The sequence below is a fragment of the Suncus etruscus genome, chromosome 7, assembly GCF_024139225.1.
Source record: "Suncus etruscus isolate mSunEtr1 chromosome 7, mSunEtr1.pri.cur, whole genome shotgun sequence".
In the NCBI taxonomy this organism is placed as follows: domain Eukaryota; kingdom Metazoa; phylum Chordata; class Mammalia; order Eulipotyphla; family Soricidae; genus Suncus; species Suncus etruscus.
Genome location: NC_064854.1, coordinates 124,548,023 through 124,568,746, shown reverse-complemented (window position 1 = coordinate 124,568,746; position 20,724 = coordinate 124,548,023). Strand labels below are relative to the sequence as shown.

The following is a 20,724-nucleotide window of genomic DNA, read 5'->3' as shown; positions in this document are numbered from 1 at the left end:
TCGCGGTTGGCAGCATGTCGGCCAAAGCTGCGGCTCGGAAGCGGGGGAAGGCGAGTGCGGCGCTCGGGGCAATGGCTGGGGCCAGCAAACGGCGACGGAAGGTGAGAGCGTGGCGCTCCCGAGGTCCGGGGGTCAGTTCAGGTGCTGGAACCTTCATTGCATCCCTTCATTGCAACCTGCATGGCCTCTCCTGTCTGACCCCTCCTGAAATCAACCTGTCACCTTATGCATGGGCCAAATACTGGGGATCCTTGCCCTTGAGCTCGGATATCACCGCCTTTCCTAGTCCCTGGGGTTTGGGGGGCTACCCCCGGCGGCTCTCAGGGGTTACCCTGGCTCTTGCACTCAGGGATCGCCCCTGGCAGGCCTTGGGGACCTTATGGGATGCTGGGGATCGAAGTCTCTGGAACCCCTGACTCATAAAAGGACCCTGTGATTTATTTCTCCACTCCAGGCTGACCCTGTCGGGGACAGAGGCAAATCCAAGGGTGGTGGCAAGATGAATGAAGAGATCTCCAGCGATTCCGAGAGCGAGAGGTGAGTTCTATTTTCTTTTTCTTTTTCTTAATACCTAGTAAAGGGAATGAGGGAAGCCCATGTGAAGTGGTGAATCGAGGCAGAGGCGTGCAAAATAATTCAAGTCTGGATCCAGTCTTGGCCCTTTTTATTTTTCTGACCCTGAGAATTCTCTTTTCTGGGGCCCTTAAGAGGGACCTGTGAGGTTTTTCTTGGTTTCCTGAAGGAAAAGCTGAGTGGACCGTCTGGATTGACAAGCATACGGCAGGGAATACAAGATATGCTGTCTGATTCTTTCTTCTGTTTTCACTCACCTTTATTGATCTCCAATCTGACTCAATACGTGGGAGGTGCTGGCTTCACTGTTAAAAGTACAAAGAAGAGCTGACAGATTATAATGTCTAATGTTTGAGGCGTGCATCTTAAAGCTGTGTATTCTGGGAACAGAGGAAGGCATGCTTAAAGCAGACCAGGGGAGACAAGTCTGCCCTGAAGAGCTTGGGAAAATATTTTAGGAACCTAAAAGTCTGGGTTCAAACTAAGCATGCACCAGAACGGGCGCTAAAGGATAGGTGGTGGCTGCATTCAGGTTGTGTTTGTGCACAGGTCTGGATACAGGTTGTGGTTATGCATATTTTGGACAGGGTTTTGGAGGAGGTGAACAAGGTGTCCGGTATCCCGTGAAGTGAAAGCTTGTACAACAGGGGATATGGTGCTTTCTTCAAGAGTTGGGTTTAGGGACCCAAGTGATAGCACAGCAGTAGGACATTTGCCTTGCACATCTGATCCTGGACAGATCTGGGTTTTATTCTCAACATTCCGATTTGGTCCCTCAAGCCTGCCTGGAAGATTTCTGAGCACAGAGCCAGGAGTAACCCCTAAGCATCACCAGGTGTGGCCCAAAACCCCTTCCCCACACAAATGTTGGGTTTTAGGATTTTTGCTTACAAAATTGAATATGTATGTATCTAATTAGATATATGTATATATACATATATATTGAATTTTTTTTTTTTTTATTTTTTTGGTTTTTGGGCCACACCCAGCGATACTCAGGGGTTACTCCTGGCTGTCTGCTCAGAAATAGCTCCTGGCAGGCACGGGGGACCATATGGGACACCGGGATTCGAACCAACCACCTTTGGTCCTGGATCGGCCGCTTGCAAGGCAAATGCCGCTGTGCTATCTCTCTGGGCCCTACGTATATATATTGAGCTGAATATATATATGCTTTCTTTTTCTTTTCTTTTGGACAGCACTTGGTGGTGCTCAGAGGTCACCCCTGGCAGAGCTAAGGGGAGCATAAATGGTGTTCAGGAACAAACCAGGGTCATAATTGTGCAAGGCAAGCATCTGTACTATCTCTCTGGCCCTGACAATATATATTTTTGGTTTTGTTTTGTTTTGGGGGCATACCTGGCGGCTGGCTCAGGGTTTACTCCTGGCTCTTTGCTCAAAAATCGCTCCTGGAAGGCTTGAGGGACCATATTGGATGCCGGGGATCGAACCTAGGTTCAACTTCATTTGGCCATGTGCAAGACAAATGCCCTACCACTGCGCTATCACTCTGGCCCAATATATACTTTTCCTTTTTTTTTGTTTTTTGTTTCACAACCAGCAGTGCTCAGGGGTTGGTTACTTCTGGCTCTGTGCTCAGAATTCGCCCTTGGCATCACGGGGAACCATATGGGATGCTGGGATTCGAACCACTGACCTTTTGCACGCAAGGCAACGCCTTACCTCCATGCTATCTCTCTGGCCCCAATATATACTCTTTTTTTTTTGGGGGGGGGGCCCACACCTGGCAGTGCTCAAGGGTGCTCCTGGCTGTCTGCTCAGAAATAGCTCCTGGCAGGCACGGGGGACCATATGGGACACCGGGATTAGAACCAACCACCTTTGGTCCTGGATCGGCTGCTTGTAAGGCAAACGCTGCTGTGCTATCTCTCCGGGCCCCAATATATACTCTGTTTTTTTTTTTTTTTTTTGGTTTTTGGGCCACACCCGGTGGTACTCAGGGGTTACTCCTGGCTATCTGCTTAGAAATAGCTCCTGGCAGGCACGGGGGACCATATGGGACACCGGGATTCGAACCAACCACCTTTGGTCCTGGATCGGCCGCTTGCAAGGCAAATGCCGCTGTGCTATCTCTCTGGGCCCTACGTATATATATTGAGCTGAATATATATATGCTTTCTTTTTCTTTTCTTTTGGACAGCACTTGGTGGTGCTCAGAGGTCACCCCTGGCAGAGCTAAGGGGAGCATAAATGGTGTTCAGGAACAAACCAGGGTCATAATTGTGCAAGGCAAGCATCTGTACTATCTCTCTGGCCCTGACAATATATATTTTTGGTTTTGTTTTGTTTTGGGGGCATACCTGGCGGCTGGCTCAGGGTTTACTCCTGGCTCTTTGCTCAAAAATCGCTCCTGGAAGGCTTGAGGGACCATATTGGATGCCGGGGATCGAACCTAGGTTCAACTTCATTTGGCCATGTGCAAGACAAATGCCCTACCACTGCGCTATCACTCTGGCCCAATATATACTTTTCCTTTTTTTTTGTTTTTTGTTTCACAACCAGCAGTGCTCAGGGGTTGGTTACTTCTGGCTCTGTGCTCAGAATTCGCCCTTGGCATCACGGGGAACCATATGGGATGCTGGGATTCGAACCACTGACCTTTTGCACGCAAGGCAACGCCTTACCTCCATGCTATCTCTCTGGCCCCAATATATACTCTTTTTTTTTTGGGGGGGGGGCCCACACCTGGCAGTGCTCAAGGGTGCTCCTGGCTGTCTGCTCAGAAATAGCTCCTGGCAGGCACGGGGGACCATATGGGACACCGGGATTAGAACCAACCACCTTTGGTCCTGGATCGGCTGCTTGTAAGGCAAACGCTGCTGTGCTATCTCTCCGGGCCCCAATATATACTCTGTTTTTTTTTTTTTTGGTTTTTGGGCCACACCCGGGGTTACTCCTGGCTATCTGCTTAGAAATAGCTCCTGGCAGGCACGGGGGACCATATGGGACACCGGGATTCGAACCAACCACCTTAGGTTCTGGATCGGCTGCTTGCAAGGCAAACACCGCTGTGCTATCTCTCCGGGCCCCCAATATATACTCTTAATGCTAAGAATACCCTGAGTCTGTGACAGACTCTTAAGGCTTTTAGGTTTTTGTTTGCTTGTATTTTTTTTTTTGTTTGTTTGTTTTGTTTTTGGGCCACACCGGCGGTGATCAGGGGTTACTTCTGGCTGTCTGCTCAGAAATAGCTCCTGGCAGGCACTGGGGACCATATGGGACACCGGAATTCGAACCAACCACCTTTGGTCCTGGATCGGCTGCTTGCAAGGCAAACACCACTGTGCTATCTCTCCGGGCCCGTTTGCTTATATTTTTAATGGCTTTTTTTTCTTCTTCTTCTTTTTTTTGGTTTTTGGGTCACACCTGGTAGTGACTCGGGTGACTCAGGGGCTGCTCCGGGCAGGCTCGGGGGACCATATGGGTTGCCGCGATTTGAACCACCATCCTTCTGCATGCAATGCAAGCCCTACCGCTGTGCTATTTCTCTGGCCCTGTTTGCTTGTTTTTATGATTTGTCATTCTTAAGAGGTACTCCCAGCTTGGTGCTCTAGGGACAGTTTTGGCCGATGCTCTGGAGACTGGTGCCAGGGATCAAACCTGGGCCTCTCAGCTCACTGAGTTACCTCTCAAACTCTAAAGGTTTGGTTCACACCTGGCTCCATACTAACAGGTGTGAGAGTGAGAGTGAGAGAGTGAGAGAGAGAGAGAGAGAGAGAGAGAGAGAGAGAGAGAGAGAGAGAGAGAGAGAGAGAGAGAGAGAGAGAGAGAGAGAGAGAGAGAAGAGAGAGAAGAGAGAGAGAAGAGAGAGAAAGAGAATTAAACCCAGGTTTTGGGGCTGGAGTAATAGCATAGCGGGCATTTAAATGCCTAGCACACTAGGCACACGGCTGACCCAGTTTTGATCACCAGCATCCTATAGATTCCCCTTACCTAGCCTGCCAGGATTGATTGATTTCTGAGCTTAAAGCCAGGAGTAAATCCTGAGGGCCACCAGTGTAGCCCAAAACAAAAACAAAAACAAAAAAAAACTCAAGTTTGCTGTGTGCAAGGCAAGCACCCCATCAGACATATTTGTATTATTTCTTCAGCCCACTTTTCAATCTTTTTAAAAATAAGCCATGACGTATATTTGATATAGAAGAGTTATATTTGATATAGAAGCGAATGGAATATATTTTTAATATAGAAAGAAATGAAATAGTGAAAGCTGTATACCCACCACTTCTGTTAAGAACAAGTTCAGCCCTCCCCGCAGCAGGCTGCTGTTCCCAGCAGCGCGCCCACCCCCTCCGCGCATGTGCGGAGCTCCCTGGGTCCCATTCTGAGCCCGTGCACGTGCGAGAACACGTGAGCTTGGGGAGGAGGGGGTGTGTCCGGCAGCAAGTGTACGTGTCTGGCACGCATGCGCCACGCATGCGCGTGAGCATGAAGTGGCAAGACCGTTAAGAGCGTTTAGAGCCCCTGAGGGGATGGATGGACCAGTTGCCAGGGATGGAGCTGGCATCCGTCGCCATCCGAGCTGAGCCCGGGGCCCAGGTCACCGCTGGACACCCCACGGGGTCCTGCCAGCACAGCTTGCCCTGAGGAAAGCTGCCAGGCCTGGAACGAAGATGATGCTGGGTCCCCACAAAGGGGAGACCTTTGAGCCCCCCTTCAGGCCCCACCTGGCCCAGGCTGAGGGCAACACAGGATAGGACAAGATTATCTGCTGGCCATCAAGTCCCTCACTGGGCAGTCCATAGGTGCTGCCATAACCTGACAGGCCACCATGGTTTTCTTCTCATGGGTCTGGGGCCCTCGGGCCCAGACATGCGCCTCTCGCCACTTGCTTGCAAGAGAATCAGAAGTTGCTGTGGCCTTTTCCAAAAAGGCCATCTGGAAGATTCCCTCGGGGACCCACACCTCGTGGGGATCGCCTCCAGTCTCTGACCTTGCCACCTGGCATGGTCGCTACCCCACATGTTGGAGTCCAGAGTGCAACCGGGCAAAGAATACTCTTGGTCCTTATTAGGGCGTTCACCTACCTGTCAAAGACTTCCTCTCCAACACCTGTCAAAGTGGCACAAAGACCTTCTTGTCCTCATGCCAGGCGACACAGACCCCAATCTGAGGGCCTGCTGGACCTCATCTCTAGGGAGACATGAGACTCACCTGCTTGTGCCCTCAGGGACTTGTCACTTCCTTCTGGAAGAAATCAGCGGCCAGTGAAGATGGGAGCAGGGCCAGGAGATGGGGGAGGCAGCTGCCCCTGCCCGACACCCACCCACCCACCCACCCATGCACAGGGCTCTTAGGTCCTGGGCTGTGACTGCAGCAGGACCACCCACCCAAGGAGAGCACTTTCCCCTTCCATATGTGCCATCAGGGCTCCCCACCTCCTCTGCTCCTCTAGGCAGCCTCTCACTGGGGGGGGGCACAGGGCCTTGGAAAGCCACCCCAAAACCACCACATGGCACTGAACAGACTCACCACCTGACTGCACGTTTAGTTCCGTCTTCGGTGTTCTGGAGCAAAACAAAGCGAGGCCCTGTGAGTCCCTCGACCTGGACATGGGCATCTTCCCTGCTTAGCTGCAGGAAGTAACCCCAAACCACCTCAGGAAGGGACCCCAAACCAATTCAAGCAGACTGCAAGATCCCACAGGGACTGGGGCTTGTACCCCAATGCTCAACACACTGGACTCTGAGAGAGGCTTGCGGATGGACAGAAGACACCAACACCGAAGCTGGTGGAAAAGCAAGACATTTTCTTTTTTTGCTTCTGGCCCCCAACTGGCAGCAATTCTGGGATCAAGCCCTGGCAGGCTGTGGGCAATGCCAGCCAGCTCCTTAGACGCCCCCACGTTTCCTGTTGACATGAGGGGAGTAACCGTGAGGAAGATCGGGCACAACCCCGTTCGTTCCCAGCAGAGACCAGGGTAGGGGCCCTGGCAGTGTTGGCAGATGTGCAGGGATTAAGTAGACTGAGCCCGGTGGGGAGCTAGCCTGGGGCCCCTGTATGCAGAGTCTGAGCTCCAGCCCTTCATACCACCTCCCTGCCCTACTGCACTTGGCCTTTGGGTGAGGAGGGCTTGGGACACAGAAGTGCACAGGCGAGCAATCTAAGCCCCGGAGGTCTGTCTCTGGCCCCCTCTCCCCAGCACCCTACCCCCAAGAGCCAAGAAGCTTTCCTGGAAGAGCATGGCTTTGCCACTTTCTTTCCACCCGGTGATACCGCTCTACACCAGACACCACCTCCTTCACACTCCTATCTTTTTAATTGGGTTTCTTTTCATTCCCTCAGCTTCTTGTTTTGGGGAAGAGGGTTGGGTCAGTCCGGCCATGTCAGTGCCCGATGCTCACCCATCTTCTCCACAGAGATCATTCTTCCCTGCATCTTGGTTTTATGAAAATGGCTGATGATGCACTTGGTGGCCTCCTCAGAGGTGGACTTGGTGACAAATACCACCGCACCCTGGACTAGGGGCACTGGTTATCAATGGTGGCACTGAAACCTTTGAGGGAAAGGTTCCCTACCGGGTTTAGCACTATTGGCCCTGTCAGCTCTGTAGGTGCCCAGGGACAGGAGCATTGCCACCAGCTCTGAATATTTGGGAGCTGTTTGGTGCTCCAACTTTGTTAGGCAGTGGCTGATTTTTAATCAGAGATTTTGTTTAGTTTTAATGACAAATCTGCTATCTCTCTGGCCCCACCAGTTTCTTTCTTTTTTTCTTTCTTTTCTTTCTTTCTTTCTTTCTTTCTTTCTTTCTTTCTTTCTTTCTTTCTTTCTTTCTTTCTTTCTTTCTTTCTTTCTTTCTTTCTTTCTTTCTTTCTTTCTTTCTTTCTTCTTTCTTTTCTTCTTTCTTTCTTTTCTTTCTTTCTTTCTTTTCTTTCTTTCTTTCTTCTTTCTTTCTTTCTTTCTTTCTTTCTTTCTTTCTTTCTTTCTTTCTTTCTTTCTTTCTTTCTTTCTTTCTTTCTTTCTTTCTCTCTCTCTCTCTTTCTTTCTTTCTCTCTCTCTCTTTCTTTCTTTCTTTCTTTCTCTCTCTCTCTCTCTCTTTCTTTCTTTCTTTCTTTCTTTCTTTCTTTCTTTCTTTCTTTCTCTCTTTCTTTCTTTCTCTCTTTCTTTCTTTCTTTCTTTTTTTTTTTTTTTTTTTTGGTTTTTGGTCACACTCGGCAGTGCTTAGGGGTTACTCCTGGCTCTGTGCTCAGAAATCACTCTTGGCAGGTTCAGGGGACTATATGGGATGTCGGGATTCGAACCACCAACCTTCTGCATGCAAGGCAAATGCCATACCTCCATGCTATCTCGCCAGCCCCCATCAGTTTCATTTTTAAGTAATCACCATGAGATTTTTTTTTCCAGGGGAGGTGAAATCATATCACTGTCCTGCCGAAATCCTTTCTGTCCTTTCTCTATTAAGGATTAACCCTTAAAGGGGCTTGAAGGATTTGAAGAGGCATAGAACTTGATTGTGGTAGTGTTTATTTTTTCTTTACCTGTCAAAATCCCTTGTACATTGTAAAGAATAATTTTACTATGTATATGCATTAAACCTGGCTATAAAGGAAAAAAGTTGTTAGGATTTCTTTTTTTTCCCTCTGCCCTGTTAGGATTTTTTTTTTTTTTTTTTTTTTGGGCCACATCCGGCATTACTCAGGGGTTACTCCTGGCTGTCTGCTCAGAAATAGCTCCTGGCAGGCACGGGGGACCATATGGGACACCGGGATTCGAACCAACCAGCTTTGGTCCTAGATCAGCTGCTTGCAAGGCAAACACCGCTATCTCTCCAGGCCCTCTTTGTTTTTTTGTTTTGTTTTGTTTTGTTTTTGGGCCACACCCAGTGGTGCTCAGGGGCTACTCCTGGCTGTCTGCACAGAAATAGCTCCTGGCAGGCATGGAGGACCATATGGGACACCGGGATTCAAACCAACCACCTTAGGTCCTGGATCGGCTGCTTGCAAGGCAAATGCTGCTGTGCTATCTCTCCGGGCCCCCTGTTAGGATTTCTTTTGTGTTTTTTGTTGTTGTTCTCTTTTGTTTGGGGCCACACCCAGAAGGCACTCAAGGGTTACTCCTGGCAGGCTCGGGGGACCATATGAGATGTTGGGGATCAAACCCAGATTGGCTAGATTGGCTGTGTGCAAGGCAAATGCCTTGCCCCCTTTGCTATTGCTCTAGCACCAAGTTAGGATTTCTTTTTTTTTTTTCTTTTTCTTTTTGGTTTTTGGGCCACACCCGGCGGTGCTCAGGGGTTACTCCTGGCTGTCTGCTCAGAAATAGCTCCTGGCAGGCACGGGGGACCCTATGGGACACCGGGATTCAAACCAACCACCTTTGGTCCTGGATCGGCCGCTTGCAAGGCAAACGCCGCTGTGCTATCTCTCTGGGCCCAAGTTAGGATTTCTTGAGCTCCAGCTTTATCTCAGTTAATTGAGATTTTAAGCACACTATATGTTCTATGTAAACTCTGAGTGAGAGCTAGGGAGATGGTTCAAAAGACTGGGGTATATTGCATTGCAAGTGGGAGTCTCACATTTGCTCCTAAAACATTATGTGGTCCCTTAAGCAATTAACCATAAGAGATATCCCAAACACCAGCACTGCTCAAGTGTGACCCCAAAGTTAAAGAAGATAGGTTTGAAATAGATGATTTTGTTTGGCTGCACTCAACAACCCTGAAGACTGAAGCCTGACTCTGTGCTCAAGGCTTACCTCAGGCAGTGCTATGGGGTCAAACTGGTGTTGGCAACATGCAAGGCAAGTGTGTTAACTCATCTCTCTCTCTCTGGCCCTGAAATAGGTAATCTTTTTTGGTTTTTGGTTTTTGGCCATACCCGGTGACGCTCAGAAATCGCTCCTGGCTTGGGGGCCATATGGAACGCCTGGGGATTGAACTGAACTGCAGTCTGTCCTAGGCTATAGTGCAGGCAAGGCAGACGCCTTACCGCTTGTGCCACCACTCCGGCCCTGAAATAGGTAATCTAAATTTAGCGCAATAGATCAGTAAAAAAACAAACAAGATTATTTGCAAAGAACTAGATGCCCTAATTCTCATTTATTTATTATTTGATTGGTTTTTGGGCCATACCTGACTCTACTCAGGGGTTACTCCTGGCTCTGTGCTCAGAAATCACTCCTGGCATGCTCAGCGGACCTTATGGGATGCTGCGAATTGAACTGGTGCATCCCGGGTCAGCTGTATGCAAGGCATGCCTTACCTTTGTGCTATCTCTTCGGCCCCTCAACTTTTCTCTTTGTTTAGAAGGAAGAGTGGGGAGTTAATGTGCTTCTGTTTGTTTGTTTTGTAATGTGAGAGAAGGAACACAGGGCCTCGAGCAAGGAGTGTTCATTACCAGTGAGCTATAAATCCCTTCCAGCCCCACAAACTATCATTTTTTGTTAGAATTAGTTTACATATTTTCTTCTTTCCTCTCTCCACCTCCACTTCTCCCCATTATTGACCTTGCACTGAAGGGTCGCCTACCTGCCTGGCTGTGCCGTTCCGCAGAGCTGTCATAGGGCTCATGTTTTCTTAGTGGGCTGTGCTCACTCACATAGGTTCTCTGGGATTCACATCTTTCGTTGAAGTCACAGGTTATTATTGTGATGCTACTGGGGGTTGCCATGGTACTCACACTTGTGCTGGCACATCTTTTCAGTTAAGGTGCTCATTTGGGATCTTTTTTTTTGGGGGGGGTGTTTTGGGGCCATAACCTGCAATGCTCAGCGGTTACTTCTGGCTCTCTGCTCAGAAATTGCTCCTAACAGACATGGGGGACCATATGGGATGCCGGGATTCGAATCACCATTGCTTCTGGGTCGGCCGCTTCCAAGACAAATGTCCTATTGCTGTGCTATCACTCTAGGCAACCCCCCTACCTTTTTTTCCTTAAATGGTGCTCACAGAGCTGGCTGCGGTGTGGCTGGAAATTGTTTGGTGTGCTAGGGAATCACAGACAGCAGAGCTTCCCAGATTGTGTTCCTTGTTTGTAGGGTGCCAGGGATTTGAATCTCTGAACATCTGCTTGAAGGCAGGCTCTCTAAGGCCCTACACTATCCCCAACATATAGACCTTCTCGTTCCCTTGTTCTGGAGCTAGTATAGAGCTCTCTGGTTTGGAATCTGTTTCCACTTTGCTTTGTCAGACCCTGGGTAAGCTTGTCCCTTTTGGGGCCGGAGTGATAGTACAGCGGGTAGAGCATTTGCCTTGCACATGGCCAATCCAGGACAGACCCAGGTTTGATCCCTGGCATTCCATATGGTCCTCCAGCCCGGCCAGGAGCAATTTCAGAGTGCAGAGCTAGGAACCCCTGAGTGCCCAAAAAGCAAAAAAGACCATGCCCTTTAAGCCTTGGTCACACAGGAGGCAGGAATGGGAGGATCCAGTGATGGGGAGCACTCAGGATGCCTGGTCCTCATGGCCCCTGGGTGAGCCCTTTGAACTCATCTTCTTTTTGCCTATAGTTTAGCTCCCAAGAGAACAGAGGAGGAAGAGGAGGAGGAGCTGGAGGAGACCGCACAGGAGAAGAAGCTGCGCTTGGCCAAGCTCTACCTTGAACAGCTCAGGCAGCAGGGTGAGCCGTGTTCCGGGCAAGTGAGGGGGCTAGGGTCCACTGCCATATCCTCAGCTTTCCAATGGGTAACACACCGGTACTGGGAAGCTGCCAGGCCATGATGCTGGCTGTTCTGTGGGAGGTGGCAAAGACCTGAGGTGAAGGTATAGAGGGTGCAGACTTTTAGGGGATTTTCTACTGATCTGCAAAGTAAATGCAGGACATGGGCAGGAGGTGAACACCCAGCCCCTTTTCCCTGTCTCCACACCAGCCCAAACTTCCAGCAAGATCCAACCCAAGTGTTTGGGTGCCCGCATAAGCTATTGGGGGTCTGAGTCATAGGACAGAATGGGTCTTGGTTTCCATTGACTTGGTTTGTTTTCTCCTATACAGAGGAGGAGAAGGTCGAGGCCCGTGAATTTGAGGAGGACCAGGTGGCGGGTCGCCTGAAGGAGGATGTGGTAAGTGTGAGGAGATGGAGGCTGAAGGGGTGGGGCTGGTCCTTCTTCAATCTCACCCTCCCCTCTCTTTGCAGCTGGAGCAGAGGGGCAGGTTGCAGAAGTCGGTGGCTAAAGAGGTGAGTTGGCCTGGAGAAAACTGCTGTTGGAGATTGGTGTGAGTTGGGGTCCCACTGTGATTGGGGGGCTGATGGCCTGTCGGGGCTCGGCTATAGGATCTTTACTTTGGAATGTGTCAGTTGGGCAGATGCATTCAGATTTGGGTCTGGTCCCTTTCTCCCTACTCTGTTTTCCTGAAAATAAGACAGTGTCTTATATTAATTTTGACTCCCAAAGATGTGCTAGGTCTTATTTTCAGATGTCTTATTTTTCCATGAAGAAGAATACGGTACACATTTATTGTTAAATGAAAATAAAGGAAATCTATTACCTGTATATGGTACGGTAGTACTGTAGTTGTTAGCACTAATCAGACAAACTGAATCCTACGGTAGCTAGTTGGGGTGGCACTAGCAGTTTATGGTAAATTAATTTTCATTCTGAGATAGAGCCTAGGGGGCCCATTGTTTTTTGGGGGATGCCTTATATTTCACCCAGAAGGAAATCTGTAAGTAGATCTTATTTCTTTTTGTTTTGGTTTTGTTTTTGGGTTACACCCGGCAGCAATCAGGGGTTACTCCTGGCTCTATGCTTAGAAATCGCTCCTGGCAGGCTCGGGGAACCATATTGGATGCTGGGATTCAAACCACCGACCTTCTGTGTGCAAGGCAAATGCCTTACCTCCATGCTATCTCTCCAGACCCTAGATCTTATTTCTCAAGGATGTTTTATTTTCAGGGAAAGACGTAGCTATTGTGCTGGAAAAAGTGTGTGTGCAAATGCTTGTGCCCGTGAGCATGTGTGTGCGTGCCTGTCGCCCTTAATAGTGACCCCACCTTTGCCCTTTCAGATCCAGACCCCAAGCCCGGCTGATTATTCGAGTCTTGCCGGGGACATAAGCTCTCCATCACGTGGCTTGGTCATTACCCGAGAGACTTGGCCATCTTTTTCTGCCTCCAAAGATTGCACCATTATTAAGTTGTGAGTGGGTGTCTGACAAGGTGGGGGGGGGCATCTCAGGAGGCCCAATCTCAGAGATTGGTCTGCCCCTGTGGAGAGTTTTTCTAGGTTATAGGAAGCTTTTGCCCAGCTGTGGGTTCTTTTTTATCCATTACTAGAGGCCTGTCCTTTCCCCCCTAATCTGAGGAAACTGAGGCCCACCCCCTCATCCCAGCCCTCTTTTCTCCCCTGCTGGCAGGGAGCGTGGAGAGTGCCCGCAAGCTTCACGTGATCCCACGAGTCCAGAAGGGAACGGAAGGGCGACCCGCTGGCCACAGCAGCCCCGTGCTCTGCATGGCCATTTCCTCGGATGGCAAATACCTGGTAAGGCAGCAAGATTCGGGGTGGATATGGTGGGATGGCAGCTTTGGGGATTGGTCCAGTGTGGGCCCGTGGCCATGGTCCTCCCTTCCTGTAGGCATCCGGCGACTACAGCAAACTCATCCTCATCTGGGAGGCACAGAGTTGCCAACACCTGTACACCTTCACCGGACACCGGGATGCTGTGTCGGTGAGCTGGTGTCATTTGTTGGGTGGCTCTCAGCATGGGGACAGTAGTGGCCCTGGAGAGGGATATCTATGAGGGGAGAGAGCAGGGGGGTTGGAGTGGTGCTTGCCCAGATCCAGGAAGGTCTCTGAGAAGTCTGCAGTACCTTGAGGACAGGTGAGGCACTCCTGGCTTCAGGGGGTCCACACGGGGGGCTGGCTGTTGTCCTGGACCCCGTTGCCTCTCCTCCACCCCTCAGGGCTGGCATTTTCGCAGAGGCACCCACCAGCTCTACAAGCACATCTCATGACCGCTCAGTGAAGGTGTGGAATTGGCAGAGAACTCCTACGTGGAGACACTGTAAGTGTGTGCCTGGGGGGGAGCCGGTTGAGGCGTATTGGTTTCTGGTGACCCCCACGCCTCCCTCTGCCCCTTCAGCTTTGGGCACCAGGACGCAGTGGCAGCGTTTGGATGCCCTGAGCAGGGGAGTGCTGTGTGACTGCGGGGGGCCGTGATGGAAAACCGGTGCGCGGTGTGGAAGATACCCGAGGGAGTCCCAGCTGGTCTTCTATGGCCACCAGTAAGAGCACCTGCCAGCTAAGATGTGGGGGTGTTGGGTGTTGGCCGTAGGGTGGGTCCCTCACTGCTACTCTTCCAGGGGCTCCATTGACTGCATCCAGCTTATCAATGAGGAGCACATGGTTTCGGGCGCAGATGATGGGTAAAAGAGTGGCCTTGGGGGTGCCCCTTGCTGTGCCTGCCTTGGATTTTCCCGGAGTCCCCTTTTGCTGTGGGTATGGGCTCCCTCCCTGGACTGGGACACTGAGACAAGCATTTAGGAGATCTTGCTGATGTCCCATGGCTGGGGTACATTTGACCCCTTCCTGGAGGGGTCATTTTTGCCCAGCACTGACCCCCCCATGTGACTGTCCCTGTCCACAGATCTGTGGCCGTGTGGGGTCTCTCCAAGAAGCGGCCACTGGCCCTGCAGCGTGAGGCCCACGGACTGCGGGGGGAGCCAGGCCTGGAGCAGCCCTTCTGGGTGTCCTCAGTGGCAGCACTGCTCAACACAGACCTCGTGGCCACAGGTGATGCCCTTCAAGCCAGGGAGGTGGGTTAGATCAGGGTCCCCCTGGGCCGGCTGGTGGGGTGCTCACTATCACTGTCTCTCTCCTCAGGGTCCCACAGCTCTTGCGTTCGGCTCTGGCAGTGTGGGGAGGGCTTCCGGCAACTGGATCCCCTCTGTGACATCCCTCTGGTGAGCGGTGCCCACACTCCCTGGAGCTTATGGCACAGCTGTTTAGCCCCTTATCGTTTTCCTACCTGCAGACCTTTCTTCAGGCTAGGACAGTATTACAGGGCCCAGCAGGGCTTCCCTGTCCTTTCTTCACTTCCTCCTGCCCAAGGCTCTTCCCAGCCCAGGATTCGGGGCTGGGATGACCTGCCACTAGGATAGATTGAGCATGGCCAGGGCCATGACATGTGGACTTGGGCTGACCTGGGGCCCTGGGCAGGTGTTGACAGTGACTTCTAGTGCAAGTGTGGGGCTTGGGTTAGTGATGATGATTCGGGCTCTCTCTGCAGCACAAAACCAAAAGTGCCAGCACATCAATTAAACCTTAATAACAAGATTTTAGTATCTAATTGCGGACCTTCCCACGTGCCACCACTGACTGGCACACGTGTCATAGGTTCGCCATCATGGCCCTACCATGCTCAGTAAGCTTGAGGATAGGTACACTTTCACCTTCACCCTGCCAGACTCACCCAGAGGTTGCCGGGTCTCCATCCATTGGACCTGGGGAGCCCAGGGTTAGATCCAGAGGCAGAGCAGTGATCTTCCCCAGATGGGGCTGGGCTGTGACTGGATCTGTTCTTATGTCCCATGACGCTGTCCCTTCCTCTTCTCAGGTCGGCTTTATCAATAGCCTCAAGTTCTCAAGCTCTGGGGACTTCCTGGTGGCTGGGGTGGGACAGGAACACAGGTAAGAGGAAGCCCCCCATGAGGTGAGGTGGCTGGACTACAGCTTAGACAGAGTTTGTCAGGCCTCAGCTCCCTTTCTCACCCCTGCAGGCTTGGCCGGTGGTGGCGGATCAAAGAGGCCCGAAACTCTGTCTGCATCATCCCTCTCCGCAGGGTGCCCATATCTCCTGCTGCTGGATCCTGACAAAATTTTTATTTATGTTCTTCCCAAGCCCCGCCCTCTTTGTATTAAAATTTTTTTTTTTCAGATCTTGTGTCTTGCAGTTTCTTGATAAGCCTGGGAGGTTGCGAGGGAGAATAGCAGGGGACAGGGAAGGCATAGTTTCTTGGTTCTGATCCCTTTACTGCTATGAGCAATTTTTTTTTCTTTTTGGGCCACACCTGGTGATGCTCAGGTGTTACTCCTGGCTACGCGCTCAGAAATCGCTCCTGGTTTGGGGGACCATATGGGACATGGGGCTCAAACTGCGGTCCATCCTAGGCTAGCACGGGCAAGGCAGATGCCTTACTGCTTGCACTACCACTCCAGCCCCCTACTATGTGCAGGGGGTCACACCCGGCAGTGCTCAGAGGTTACTCCTGGCTCTAGGCTCAGAAATCGCCCCTGGGATTTCGGGATTCGAACCACCGTCCTGCATGAAAGGCAAACGCCTTACTTCCACGCTATATTTCCGGCCTCTGCTAGGTGCATTTCTTTTTTTTGGTTTTTGGTTTACACCTGGCAGCACTCTGGTTACTACTGGCTCTGTGCTCAGAAATTGCTCCTGGCAGGCATGGGGGTGGGGGTGGGGGTGGGGAGAGGAGGGACTATATGGGATGCCGGGAATCGAACCACCACCATAGGTCCTGGGTCAGCTGCTTGCAAGGCAAACGCCATACTGCTGTGCTATCTCTCCGGCCTTATGCTTTACTTTTTTTTGTTGTTGTTTTGGGGTCACATCCGATAATGCTCAGTGCTTATGGCTTTGTTCTCAGGAATCACTCCTGACGGGCTCAGGGGACCATATAGGATGCTAGGGAGTCGAATCCTGGTCTTGCAGGGAAAACAAGAGCCCTACCCGCTGTAAAATGAATCACCCTGTAGCGCTCAGGGGTTACTCCTGGCTCTGTGCTCAGAAATCACTCCTGGCAGACTCAGGACCATTCCTGGGTCGGCTTCATGCAAGGCAAATGCCCTGCCACTCCATAGTATGTTTTTTAATATCCTGCAAATGATCATTCTCTTTTCCTCTCCTTCTGACTTGTTTTTTTAGGCTGCACCTGGCAGTGCTCAGGGCTTACTCCTGGAGGGGCTCGGAAACAAAGGGTGCTGAGAATCAAGCGCAGGTCAGCCTCATGCATGGCAAACGCCCTATCCACGTACTGTATCCACCCCCAGCATTTTATGCTTTTCCAGGGAACTTGGAGAGAAAGCTGAGAGCTGGCTCCTGGTCACTGCATTCCCTTGCTGACTTCACCTATTCTCCTTCCTTCCTTGTGGTTTGCTCTGGTAGCTAAGCTATGTCTGCTAGGATGTATATGAGGACCTAGATATGAGGGCCTGGATTCCACCTTCCCCAAAAAATCATAAACGGGGGCTGGAGGGATAGCATGGATGTAAGGCGTTTGCCTTTCATGCAGAAGGACGGTGGTTTGAATCCCAGCATCCCATATGGTCCCCTGTGCCTGCCAGGGATGATTTCTGAGCCTAGAGCCAGGAGTAACCCCTGAGCGTTGCTGGGTATGACCCAAAAACCGAAAAAAACACAAAAACATAAGGCATTCTCTCTGGACTGGTGCTCACAGAGCTAGAGTGTGCTTTGCATGTGGGAGCCCTTGGTTTGTTCTCTGGTACCTCATGGTCCCCTGATCACTTCAGGAGGAGTCCTCTCCAACTCCACCAGAGAAGAAGGGAGCTGTGGCTATCCAGTTCCAATTCCAGTTCTAACTATGGGGTCTGGTCTGCGAACTGAAGACATCTGGCCTGCAGGTTAGGGCTCTCCTTTTAGCCCCCTGCCAGGTCAAGGATGGGAAGCTGCCCCTGAAGGTGAGGGAGCATGATCCTAAACCACTTACTGCCTGAGACAAAAGTCAGAATCTTGTGTAAAGGGTTCAGTCCTGCAAGAAGAGGTGGGGTGCAGCTGAGGTGGTCAAGTGCCTCATTCTCTTACTAAGAAATGGGAAGACGGTTAAGGCTACGCTAACCTTTCTGGCAGGCCTCGTTTTCTGGGGTCAGTGTTATTTTTTTGGTTTTGGGGCCACACCTGATGACACTGAGGGGTTACTCCTGGCTCTGTGCTCAGAAATTGCTCCTGGCATGCTTGGGGGACCATATGGGATGCCGGGAATCGAACCCAGGTCTGTCCTGGGTTGGCCGCATGCAAGGCAAATGCCCTACCGCTGTGCTATCTTTCCAGCCCTTCTGTTATTTTATTATTATGATTATTCGTTTCGTTCTGGGACCATACTTGGTGGCACTTGAGGGGCTACTCCTAGCCAGGCGCTGTGGGGCTCCTGACAGTGCATGGGGGGAATACGCAGTGTTAAGTATTGGACCCAGGGATTGCATTTGAAGCCCAGATCCCAATCATTCATGCTCTCTTTCTCAGCACAGTGTTACATTATTTGAGGGTTGGGGGCTCCCAAGCAGTGCACAGTGGACTGATTGGTTCAGCCATGCCCAGCTCTGACTGGGTAGTGTGGAGAACCTCCAACGTGATACCTTATAGTTCGCGGTTAATCATATCAAGCCAGAGAATGGACTTGGGGCCTCCTGCATGCAAAGCATGCTATTATTTTTAGGTTTGGGTCCACACCCATAATGCTCAGACCTGGGGCTGGGAAGGTGGCGCTAGAGGTAAGGTGTCTGCCTTGCAAGTGCTAGCGTAGGACGAACTGCGGTTTGATCCTCCGGCGTCCCATATGGTCCCCCCCAAGCCAGGGTCGATTTCTGAGTGCATAGCCAGGAGTAACTCCTGAGCGTCAAACGGGTGTGGTTCAAAAAACAAAACCAAAAAAAAAGTTTATTCTCATAATGCTCAGACCTTAGTCCTGGCTCTCCTGCCAGGCTCAGGGGACCGTCTATGGATGATACTGGGAGTCGAATGTCGAATGTCGTCTGCAAGAGAAGCACTTGCCCAATATACTGTTTCTCCAAACTGATTCTTTGTATTTTATTTTATTTTTGGGGGTTAGACCTGGTGATGCGTAGGAGTTACTTCTGGTTCTGTGTTCATTAGTCATGGTGGTGATGGAATGCCAAAGACAGGTGCAAGGCAAACTCCTTATCCACTACTGTCCAGCTTAGTCTCACTTATTGTGAGTGAACTTTTGTGAGTGAAATGTCAATAAAACATTGACTTTTCTTTGTTTTGTTTTGGGGCCATACCCAGCTGTGTTCAGTGTTTACAGCTGGCTCTGTGTTCAGGGAGCACTCCTGCTGGAGCTCAGGGAATTACATGGGATGCTGGGGATTGAACCTGGGTCAGTCATGTGCAAGGCAATGCCATCTCCATATGTACTGTCTTTCCAGCCCCATATTTACTATTTAGACTGTTTTTAAAGTAGTCAGTAAAGCAGTGCTGCATATATCACACTGTTGTATGACATCGCCATTCAGCCTCATCTTGTAAAACAGATTCTGAGCTATGTTACATGTATACATTCCGAATCTGATAGATTCCTCTGCTATCCCTGCCCAGCCTCTGGTGACCGACCACTTTCTGTCTCCAGGCTACTTCAGATGATTTGTATGACTGGAATCCTATACTTTTAGTTTTTGTTTCTTCTCCCCATCCTTGATGCACAACTTATTTATTTTTGTTTTGTTTTAGGTGCTCAGGACTTACTCCTGGCTCTGCATTCAGGAATCACTACTGGTGGGACTTGAGGCCATAGGAGATGCTGAGATCCAATTCTCATTGGCCAGCATGCAAGTCAAATGCCCTATAGCTCAGGCATCCTTACTTAGTATACCTTCTAAATCTCTTGGCATTTCCAGAAGTGAGTAGGTAAGGGCTTTTGATTTGTTAAAGAGGTGACTTTGTTTCTTTTGTATTTTGGGCCACACCCAGCTGTGTTCAGGGGTTACTCCTGGCCCTAAGTTCAATCCTGGTGGGCTGGGGGTGGGGTGGGGGGGGACCATGGGATGCTGGGGATATAACCCGGATTAGCGTGCAAGTCAAGTACCATACCCACTATACTATCATTCCGACTCAAGTGTCTGGACTTTTGCTCTGGCCCAACTGCCTTAACTTTTGATGGGTGTTTGATGTGGGAGTATCAGGGGTGGTGTTGTAGGAAATAAGTCTGGGAAAAGCCTTTTACCTATGGCATCCGGTCATAGCTAAGTCAGGATTGTGTTGGACCATAAAACATGTAGCTAGCGGGCCCAGAGAGCTAGCACAGCGGCGTTTGCCTTACAAGCAGCCGATCCAGGACCAAAGGTGGTTGGTTCAAATCCCAGTGTCCCATATGGTCCCCTGTGCCTGCCAGGAGCTATTTCTGAGCAGACAGCCAGGAGTAACCCCTGAGCACTGCCGGGTGTGACCCAAAAACCAAAAACAAACAAACAAACACAAAAAAAAAAACATGTAGCTAGCGTCAGGGCATGGCTTGGTAGTTTGGAAAAACATCCTACCTTACAGGCATGGGGGTCTCATGTAAGGCAAACAACTTAGTCCTCTTGGGGTCACACTGGTGGTCACTCCTGGTTCTGTGCTCAGGGATCACTCCTGATGAAGCTCGGGGAACTAGAAATGGTGCTGAAGATGGAACTAGGGTTGCTCATGTGTAACCCCTGAATTATCTCTTTAGCCCGATTATTTATTTATTTGAACATTTCCTTTTCCTCTTACCTACCCCCTCCCCCCATTTTTTCCCCTTACCTTTTTTGTTGTTACTATTGCTCTGATGACTGGAGGTCACATACTTACTTCAATTGTGTGCTTAGTTGTAGTGCATACAAGGATCATGTTACTTGTTTGTGCTGCTCCCATGCACCTGGCTGTAATGCACCAGAAGCCACACATGATAGTGGCTGTCCCTTACACACTGTTGGAGCACTGAGGTAACAGTGCCTTGAAGATTGCACTCAGTATGCAGGGTAGAGCTTGGAACTAAACACTTGGCTTCTATGAAGAGAATCTCCAGGTACTAGATAGCACTCCCTCGAAACCAAGGCTTTGCAGAGGTGAAGAGGAAGGCTCAGCTTTTGGGAGTCATCCTGGCACTTGTGTCATAGTTGCCCTTATGACATCATCGATTTTGCCCCTCCACTTCTCCCCTGTGCCATGGCTAGATAAATACTCACCTGAGGGGCTTTGATCCATCTATTCCAATCCATGTAGGGGCAATGGTGAGTAGGAGAGACAGACATGCCAGGATGTTTAGGGATGGGTCATAGCTTTCTCAGGATGGCATACACAGGTTTCTTAAGATTGGAGATTCTGGGAAACCCTGGAAATTGAGTGGAGAAGAAGGAAGAGAAGCCTCACCTGTTCTTTTCCTTTAACTGCTAGTGTCAGGAGAATAAAAAGTCTGAAGAACCTACAAAATCCAAGAGTCAGTCAAAAGGACCAGATGGTGAGA

At 50.3% G+C, this 20,724-nt stretch overlaps 1 protein-coding gene across 1 annotated transcript; it reads left to right on the top strand.

The window, feature by feature from the left end:
- Positions 1-4: 4 nt before the first annotated feature.
- RRP9 (ribosomal RNA processing 9, U3 small nucleolar RNA binding protein) lies at positions 5-15,401 on the top strand. The gene is given in 19 exon segments (XM_049776712.1): positions 5-101; positions 455-537; positions 11,041-11,150; positions 11,523-11,590; positions 11,665-11,706; positions 12,537-12,666; positions 12,885-13,009; positions 13,104-13,196; positions 13,432-13,467; positions 13,469-13,502; positions 13,505-13,532; positions 13,611-13,656; positions 13,659-13,697; positions 13,700-13,752; positions 13,831-13,893; positions 14,115-14,260; positions 14,351-14,430; positions 15,084-15,157; positions 15,247-15,401. Coding segments are annotated over 19 exon segments (1,431 nt in total). The 5' UTR covers positions 5-14; the 3' UTR covers positions 15,341-15,401.
- Positions 15,402-20,724: the final 5,323 nt, after the last annotated feature.